At 38.2% G+C, this 9,807-nt stretch overlaps 2 protein-coding genes across 2 annotated transcripts in view; one reads left to right on the plus strand and one right to left on the minus strand.

Moving 5' to 3' along the window:
• cytl1 (cytokine like 1) overlaps positions 1 to 895 on the plus strand; it is a 1,696-nt gene extending 801 nt beyond the window's left edge. Inside the window, exons 3-4 of the mRNA XM_073820571.1 lie at positions 1 to 53; positions 132 to 895. The exon at positions 1 to 53 is cut by the window's left edge and continues 94 nt beyond it. Of these exons, the coding sequence (XP_073676672.1) occupies positions 1 to 53; positions 132 to 233 (155 nt within the window). The 3' untranslated portion in view covers positions 234 to 895. The remainder of the gene's footprint in view (positions 54 to 131) is intronic.
• Positions 896 to 6,978: 6,083 nt separating this feature from the next.
• Positions 6,979 to 8,913, minus strand: msx1a (muscle segment homeobox 1a). The gene is made up of 2 exons (XM_073820568.1): positions 8,526 to 8,913; positions 6,979 to 7,797 (listed from the first exon to the last, which is right to left on the minus strand). The coding sequence occupies exons 1-2, from the start codon at positions 8,875 to 8,877 to the stop codon at positions 7,382 to 7,384; spliced, it is 768 nt and encodes a 255-aa protein (XP_073676669.1). The 5' UTR covers positions 8,878 to 8,913; the 3' UTR covers positions 6,979 to 7,381.
• Positions 8,914 to 9,807: the final 894 nt, after the last annotated feature.

The following is a 9,807-nucleotide window of genomic DNA, read 5'->3' on the forward strand; positions in this document are numbered from 1 at the left end:
TGAAGCGCAGGGTCCAGGTCCTCTACTCAATCATCAGCCGCGTGTGCTATCGGGTATGTGACGGAACGCAAACAAGCCTCTTCGTTTTCATTGGGAGAGATGCATTGTATGTGTGTGTGTTCTCTGTGTAGGATCTGGTGTTTTTCACAAATGACTGTGAGGCTCTGGAAACAGGAAACATCAGCCCGAGATACACAGAGGACCGACTGGAACATCTAATTGAGGACGCCTGAGATAAACACAAACCCTTTCCCTAATATTACACCAAAAACATGTTAAACATCACACTTACAGCCAGAGGTGTGTGTGTGTGTGTGTGTGTGTGTGTGTGTGTGTGTGTGTGTGTGTGTGTGTGAGAGAGAGAGTGCTGTGCTGAACATGGTGTTTTTGATAGAACTGGTTTTGGCTGGTAATGCCTAGTTCTGTCTGAAGTTCAGGGTAAGGTTCTCTTTTAAAAGTGTGTGTGTGTGTGTGTGTGTGTGTGTGTGTGTGTGTGTGTGTGTGTGTGTGTGTGTGTTTGTCTATGCATTCCACTAGCGAGGGAAAAACTTTCCACAGGAAATTTGCAAAATACCAGTCATTCATCTCAATCTGTTCAGTAATAAAGCAGCAGCTTGTTTACATGGCTGCATGTTTGGCATATTGACCGCAACATGTAAAGGACATATTTTGTATGAATTTATTCTCGGTGCACAGTTACAGCAGCATGACACGCATGAGAGGGTTTCAGAAGATCAACTGGGAGGAGCTTGTTCATCTAGTCCTGTCAATCACAGTATATCAGTATATTCTGCCATCTCTTGACCAGCTCAGCCTTTATTCACTATATTTCTGCCATATATTAAGTAACTTTCAATAATAAAGTAAAATAAAGTATTTTATTAATAAAATATAACCTAGTTTGTGTGATTTCTGTACACTGAAAAAAAAGTTGGTGTAGAAACAATTTTCACTTTGAAATTGGTAGCACAAAATAAGTAAAAGCAGAAAGACTGAACTTCTTGTACTGCAGTTGTTTCAAACTTATACATATATTTTTATACTAGTGTATGATGAGTGTTTTAATACTGGCGCTTTATCAAAGTTCTTCTAAAAACAGTCTGAGCTGGTTGTGTGAAACAGGGATGTTTCTTGAGCAGCTCTTGGGTTTGATTCGACACCTGGAAACGAACATGACCTACTTCTCGGTTCGGTTTGGCAGCGGATTCGCGTTGGTCTGTCGCTGCATGGAGCACTCATTAGATCAGTTGTAGAACAGACTGTCATGAGAGAGACATAAATCAGCTCTCCTTCACACAGAGATTTGGCTTGATTTTTATGGCAAACATTGAACTCGAGAGCTCCAGACTTCACTGAGCATGCAGATCTGGAGACAAGGCCTGGAACATTTGCAAACGTTGTCCCATTTCCTGAGAAGATGGAACAAATTGCCTGTTCTCTTCCTGAATTCACTGGCACTCGGGAATCACAGTTCAGCTCAGAATGAAACAAGACAAAAATGTGAACAGAATGTGCAGCTGAAATAATCAGCACACAGGATAAACTCAACCAGAGTTAAAGTTACGATGAACCCAATGTGTGATCAGTGCACTTTTATATCAACAGAGTAAGTGCTAACCGGTTATTGTAAAATAATCAATGAGGGTAGATTGACATGAGAAGTACGCATATAAACGAGACACCATTTTCTAATAAATCAGTAGTATTGAACACATTAGCTAAAGTTTTTGTCAGAACACACATTTTACAGTGATAACCAGAAACACTGTGTATTTGAATAGTACTGATTTCAATATATTGCATATGCATAAAAAGAGTATGTTAAAATATCCATTTAAAAACATCATTTTGAATAACAACATAAGATTAGAACACCATGAAAAAGTTTGTGGGTGTTAGACTGCAAGAAAAACAGATTAAGGAAATGTACGTGTTTTTTTTTTTTTTTTTTTTTTTTTGGATGCATTGCATGCATTGTATTGCATGCAATTTTGTCTTAATTGTAATATGATTAATTAAATAAAATATCTAACACTTAAACACATCATGAGCGGTCACATGATTGACGGTTCCGGTGATTGGCCCAAATGTTTCCGGAAAGAGAATCTCTGCAAACGGGAATGCGGCATTTGATTTGAAGGCCAACAGAGAGTGAGTTATCGTGTTATTTAATGTTGTACTGCTTGCACGCTTGAAGTCGTGTTTTGAATTCATGCAGAACTTGAGATACTGCCAAACAGGTACAGTTTTATAACTTGTATCCCACACTCAAGTTCTTGCTCTTATAAAAACATCATCCAGTATAGCTTTACACACACACACACACACACACACACACACACACACACACACACACACACACACACACACACCGATATTACTGATGTTTCAGAATGATATATGATTATACCACGGCCCTTGCATTGTGTTGTCTTGCGTCGTAATCAGTTTGTGTCCAAATGCTGATTCACATTAATGCAGCACTAGGTGAAAACAGATGAGTGAGAAAGAGGAAGGGCATGTCAAACCCATGTGATCTCTAAAGGCGGCCCTGTTGAACATGAACTGAGATGTTTTGGAAGAGAAGCGTGTTTAGAAATCCTCGCAGTGTAGCGGCGCCCTCTGGCGAACTGCACCGCCCTTTACCCGCTCGCTCTCTGCTGTGTTCAGAAGAAAACTGCTGTTGTGATTCTGTCAATGATGCTATTTTGATCAAAAGAGTGTTTATTCCTCACACATCAACTGTGTTTTCAGTTTGCTTTTCTTAAGATTTAAGGCGAACGTTGTGCTGAGAGTCAGCGGGGCATTTCAGTTCAGGCAGAGTGGATGATGACAGACTTGACAGAAATAAAGCGATGTACCTGTGTCAGAGAGAACATGCACATTCCTATTAATTACTGTTATTTAATGTTTATTTCACTCTTGCAGTTTCGTGATGGAGGAGGAGATCTTTTGGGATTGTCCTGAAATTTGTGCACCATCTGAAAACGGATTATGATGAATTATTTGGGTTTAAACAAGTGATAAAAATGACACACTCTTAAACAAGTTGAAAATCGTTCTAAATAAACCGCAATAATAACGTTAAGGAAACAGGAACGATATCTTTGGAATCATTTTAGAGCGAATTTTCCCAGCTGATGAAGATTGACAGCCAATCAGAAGCTCGAACATTTTATTCTCATCTGTGAGACGAACTGCAGCGCGTTTAGAATGAACAGAATGTTGGTGTAGAAGCGAATATAGTTATCGTGCTTACTGTGGACGAGATTTTAATATCATACTGTAGGCTAAATAAATTTACAGAAATATAATGAACAAATGTCCAAAGAAGTTCAATAGTTATATTTTGAGTCGAATTAACTACTGATTCAGCCGGAAAAGTTCGCCAAATAACAAACACGCTGCTTAAACATCAGGGGGTGAACAAGACAGTCGAGCGAACAAGCAATGCCTCATAAAACACATCTTGTGGTTAGCTAAATGAAACACACTTTTAAAACAAGCCAGAAATGGTTTATTTACAGCAGTGGTTTGCTGAGAGCAGGCCTAAGTGTTATAATCGCTGTATTTACGAGCGTTTCAGGCAAATTTCCATCATGTTTACGGTTCCATTGTGTTTTATAACCATCTCATTAGTTACTAAGAAAACAGTTTTTCGAAATTACACTAGTAATCTCTAAAACAACATTAATTTGAGTCTGTAATGATGATGGAGTTTGGTTGTGTTTGTGATTCTGAGCTGCTGGAGTTATGATTTGTGGTCATTTGATAGCATTGATTAATATTTTTACATGCAACTTTATTATTAAACATTTAAAAACTGTATTATTAAACATCGTAAAAGTGCAGCTTCAGTCAGAATGTGTGCGTTCAAATATTTTTAAAATGAATAGTTGTAACACGTGATTTTTTTTTTATTCTGTACTCAAAGGACATGGAGTAGCAAATGTGTATGTGTTTAAGGTCACTTATACTTAAAATGTGAAATAAGTTTGGTAAATATTTAGGGAAACATATATATATATAATCTGGGGTAAATAACAGCAAAATCGAGGCTGTAGCTGGAGAATGATCATGAACAGACTTGAAATCTTCAGGCCTCTCTTTCTCTGTTGGATTTCATGCTCGTGTCGTCAATTCACCAAAATACAACAAAAAACATAAATATTACAAGCTAAATTTGATTTATCATCTTAATGCATGATCGTGCTACTCTTTTATAATATAAAATAATTATAGTCTTCTATAATTTTTCCTTAGTTTTTTCTTTGTTTTATATTCACATGGGCATTTACGTTTCTTGCCAGAGAAACTTATGAAAACAAAAATCATGAAATTGAATTGCCACGAAGCAGTCAAAATATCTATAATTAATTTTCAGCGCACACTTATAAAACGAATACTGCAGTAAAACAACTTGTAAAATAATTCCTATAAAATCCCTCTAATTTCTCTAAAATATAGGCATTTAGTTGGAGATGTTGTAAGTTTATGACACGATGTTAACATCCATCATCACAGGGTTATTATGAGATTAATTTATTGTCTTATCATTGGTCGTAATGGTAAAATGGTGAGGTTGGGTTCATCTGGATGTTGCATATTATTTTTCAATATGAAATAGGGTGGGTTTTACGGAGCACTTCTATATGGACTGATCTTTTATTTCAGAAGATCTGTTAGGAACAGGAGTGTATGTTTCACACGGTCTTAAACAAATCACTGAAACCATAGGCCTATGTTAAAAACATATTTGAAGAGATAAACGAATGTGACGGTTTTCAATAATAAAAACAAACGGCTTGCGGTTAAATGTTGAGTTAATAACCTGCAAATAGTTTAAAGTTGCATGAACCGTGAGGGGGCGCTATAGTTTGACAAAATCTAATCCACAGGCGACATCTCATCTTTTAATGCAGATGCGAATTTGAAACCAAAATAATTTAAATCATTATAATTGTTATTAGATGTTGTTTTCGATGCCGTATTTACTTCATGGATAATTCTAGACCTTTTTTTTTCACTGTGTGTCGTTCCAGTGAATGGAAAATATTTTTGCAATTAGTTGACGTAATATGTTCCAGGGAAATTGTCTAATATAATTGTCTCTCTCTTTTTAACAGATGGTGTTTCAGAAATCTTATTAGAAATGCCAAAAATCTGGAGTTAACAGGACGAAAAGAAAATATCATATATTTTAAATGATAATGTCAATAGAATCACATGTATTATTAAGTTTGAAATATCATGGAAAATACTATCCAATACGTTGAATAAAATAAAATAAAATTACCAATCAAAACTTAAATCAATATATCATCATATACATAATCTGTAACGTTTTGACCTTAAAACACATTTGCACCGATTGCATGTTGGTTAACTTGGGTGATGGTGATCATTTATTTTTTAAAGGTTTAATTTACGGTATTATTATTTTAATTTAGGTTCGTTTAGTTTCTTTTTATAGATTAAATTACCTGTCACACTTGAGTTTACGCGTGTACAATACTGCAAACGTTTCTGCCAGAATATGATGTCTGTGATATGCATAGATCTGGAAAGGGCTGAACTCACTTTCCTGCTCGAGTCTTTGAATGTTCCTTGAAGAGAGAGAATGACAGACGTGGCGCCAGTGAAATGAAGCGGCGATTCTCTTCGCAAACTTCCCGTTGTGATATTTTGGATGATAAAAACAAGTGACTTTTGTTTCCCTTTTAGCCCGGGGCGTGAAGAGAGAGAGAGTGCGACCTCTTCTGAAAAGAAGGGACAGATTCCCCTCAGATCTTTTGTGAGCTCGTCCCCGCTTTCAGCCGGCGCGCTCACCCGTGTGATTCTCATCTTATTGTCATTAGGGCTTTTATTAATTACCGAGCAGTGACTCAAGTCCCAGTAGAATGTTTTCAACCCTGGCCATTTTTCACAGATAAACGATATAGCCTATATTCCGATAATTCAAATATGATTTGTTTTCCCCCTGAAAATCGAATGCTCATTTCAGTTTCAACGGTCATCTCTCGAATGACAAAAGTTTTTGAAGCACCAAGCCAACATGTGACCCACATGTAATATATTTGTATATTACTAATAGCATATTGCTAGGTTAATAGTGACATTTAAACTATTTTGTTGAAATGACGTTATATCAGCGATGAATCGAACTTCAGGAGTAATATTTATTCACCCGTAAATGATTCTGTTGATGACTCTCGATGCATTACTGTAAACATTAGACCAAGCTCTCGTTTTTATGTGCTGCAGGTCCTCCAAACTCTCAGTGTGTTCGCTGTAATTTCATCCCTTTAATAAGAGGATTCCAGTCAAATCGTTTAAGGTAATTTCATGTCTAAGTCCAATCTTTAATTTCACTCACTTGTTTGAACTTCGCACAAGTGACGGGTTTGTAGATGTTGGTCTCTCCGAGGTCTACCGGCGCCAAGAAAATCTAAGTGGGTTATTTCAGAGCAATAAGCAACAGCTGTGGAAATACACTCCAGCCAGATGATAGATGACAGTTTAAATGCACTTTCACCACGACACTCAAAGACTGCCTGTTCTTTTCCAAGTTACATTTTACATAGATTTATTTCTGTAAGAAACTATGTGCCATTAACACGTGAACACAACGTGTGCTGAGCAAGAAAACTTTGATGTTAATCTGGCTCCACAAATTAATATGTAGTTTAAATATGTGTAGAGCTATTGAGTGGTTTTGAATTCCACTGACGTGTGCCAGCCTCATAAAACAAACAAAAATATCACTTTTAAAATCTACTTCGCATGAGTCTGAAACGGTTGGTATTTATGGATACCATTTATGACGAGATGGTTTTTCATTTTAAGATTAAAGTGACTGGTTTGAAATCAGTCATCATCAAATTAGGAAATGTTTTGGTTTCATTTTGGGATGTGTTTTTAAATATCTTTCACGATCAAGACCGCGTTTCTGCTAAACAAAGGAGAAAACAAAGAATAGACCATTTGTCATTAATTTATTTAACAAATATATTCATCATATAAACGGTATTTTTGACCAAATGTACAATATTTTACATGTTAGATATCCCTTTCAAAGGGAATCCTTAAAACAACAGTCAGTGTTGTTTATTTTTTTAAAATGCTATCGTTTAAAACATTCATGCGAGTTTGAAATACGCAGTTCGATCATAAACGCATTGCTACGAATGCAAGTGTGAGACTCAGACCGTTTTCTCCTGACCTACCTTTGACCAAATCCATTTTCATAACTCTCTGTGAAAGTACAGGCCGTGAATAGCCACCATTAGAGTAAACCATGTCCACTTTTATCGGAACAGAACTGCTGAAGATGGCTGCATGAGTGCGCGACACAGTCACATTTCTTCAGATGCACCGTCTTTTAAGCTAAATGGTACATGCTATATCCCATGTGTGTGTAGAGTCCCACCGGAGTCACGCTCACGGAGTGTCTGTGAAACTGATGCGATCCCGTGTAAGACGCCGGAACGTGAGCGCCGACTGGAAATGAAATCCCGAAGGCGGGAGGAAGCATCGGTTTAGTGGCCATTTTTAGTTTCTCGAGTTCGGCCTCCTGGAGCCGCTTGGCTTTAGCTCGTCTGTTCTGGAACCAGATCTTCACCTGAGTCTCCGTCAAGTTGAGCGAGCTGGAGAACTCGGCCCGTTCGGCGATAGACAGGTACTGTTTCTGACGGAACTTCCGCTCCAGAGCCAGCAGCTGAGACGTGCTGAACGGGGTCCGAGGCTTTCGGTTGGTTTTGTGTTTTCTCAGAGGACATGCGGGAGGACTGAGACGACCTAAAGCCAACAAAAAAAAGCACAGCAGCTTTTAGACTCGTCTCTTACACTACTTAAATATCTCTAACTCTGCTTTTGAAGTCTACACGAGGAACAACGTTCAGATACTCCTTCACAATGCTATTATAATGAGATACAGGTAACATTGCATTAAAGTTACCTCACGTGAACACAACACTAAGATCAAAATGAAGCAAATAAGCTCCAGAATCGTAGTAAAATATGCGCCATATGCCGGTTTTACCTTTTTATTAACAGGCACGTAATTGTCTTAAGTAAATGTGCTCAGTGATTCCTCTCAGTCTCAAATGTCTTTAACTTTTACATATGTCTTAAATAGCTCATTATATTAAACAAGTTTGGTCTATACTAAATTAGCAATGTTTATTAGAAGCATCTTGGTGATGTCAATCAAGCCAAACCCAAGTCCTTCACTTAAGCATATTTTTACTACAAATAAAACCAGAAAACATGTCTGTTGTAGTTAAACCATAGTAACCACAAATTAACCCTGGTTTTGCAAAAACTAAGGTAGGCTATTTGTAAACAATCCCCCCAAAACATGGTTACACTTTTACTAAAAACTATGGTTCAGTTTCGTAAGGGGTGGGCCTCTGAGCAAACTGTACAGATATGAATCTGAGCTCGTATGTGCCGAATGAAAGCATGAAACGGTTTATTGTGTACTGCACACGCTTTACTTTCGCCAAGACATTACTGTGACTCACGGGGAGAGAGGTGATGCATCCATGTGCTCCGCTCCGCGAGCTCCGGGCTCTCCGACTTCACAGGCGCGCTCTCGTGCAGTTTCAGAACGTCAACAGAAAATGTCAAACGTGCACCGGTCCGGTCTGGATCTGCGTCCGGGATGACAGTATGCGACGTCCCTGGGGAAGAGCTGTTCGGTCTCCGATCTGCCATCAGAGCTTCAACGCTGAACGGGAGAATCTTCGGTCTCTCTCTGTCCTCCTCCACACCGATGCTGGTCTGCATCTCTCCTTTTTCTCCTAAAATCACATTGGAATGATCTTCAGCTTTAAAACCAGTAGTTTGAGAAGTCATGGTGATCACTGGGGCCATGCACGAGTTTCACTTGGTTGTTTAGTATACAGTGAAAGATCGGATGCTTAGAACATGCTGCTGTTTAACTCCTCTGTGAAGTACTGTAAGCTAATAACACACGCGTGATCCAATCAGAACAGAGCGGGGCGGGGCTTAAGTTTCTCCAGAAGTTTGACTGCGGTGTGTTTGTGTAGCCGTGTTGAGCAAAATAAAGGACGGTACTGCGTTTGTAGTATAACTTTTATAAGTGTTATGAAATGAATGTTAAAAAACTGCAGTGACAATTGTTGTTTGTGACCGTTATTATACAATATTATTACACTATATTTCTTGGAATTATCCTTTTGCTGCTTGCCTAATTTGTTTTAATGTCAAAAAAAGAGGTGATTCGAGGAGGAGGAAACGGATCGTCATGGACAACCGATTTCTGATCATTTTGCTGTTTTTTTCCCTCCAAAAGTTGCTGAAGATAAGACAATTTCTAATAAATTGCTAATAAACTGTTGCAGATTAAAACTGCGACATGTCTCTACACAGTATCAGCATCAGTTATTGCTAAACCCATTGAATCAGTGGTGATTAGTGTTTTACCGAGGTAATTATTAGTCTCGGTGATGTTGTTTTTTGGCGCCAGCAGCGGCGGGATCAAAGCACGGAACTTTAACCCTCGCGACCAGCCGCAGGACATTCCGCCTGAAAAAAATGTAGTTTCTTAAACGATCACAAGCCATTTACATGCTCTCTCTGTTTACTGGTGGTGTAATAGAGCAGATCAGAGATCACTATGACAGCACAGCTAACTACTTGACAGCACAAATATTAATAATATAAGTTGCCGATGGTAATATTCTCATCTTTAGTGCGGTACTTTCATGCGTACTCTGGTTTAAAGCAGTTCTCCTCTTTCGTAAACTGTAATTGGTTGTAACTGATAAAATTACACGCAAG

This window comes from Garra rufa, chromosome 16 (genome assembly GCF_049309525.1).
Source record: "Garra rufa chromosome 16, GarRuf1.0, whole genome shotgun sequence".
In the NCBI taxonomy this organism is placed as follows: domain Eukaryota; kingdom Metazoa; phylum Chordata; class Actinopteri; order Cypriniformes; family Cyprinidae; genus Garra; species Garra rufa.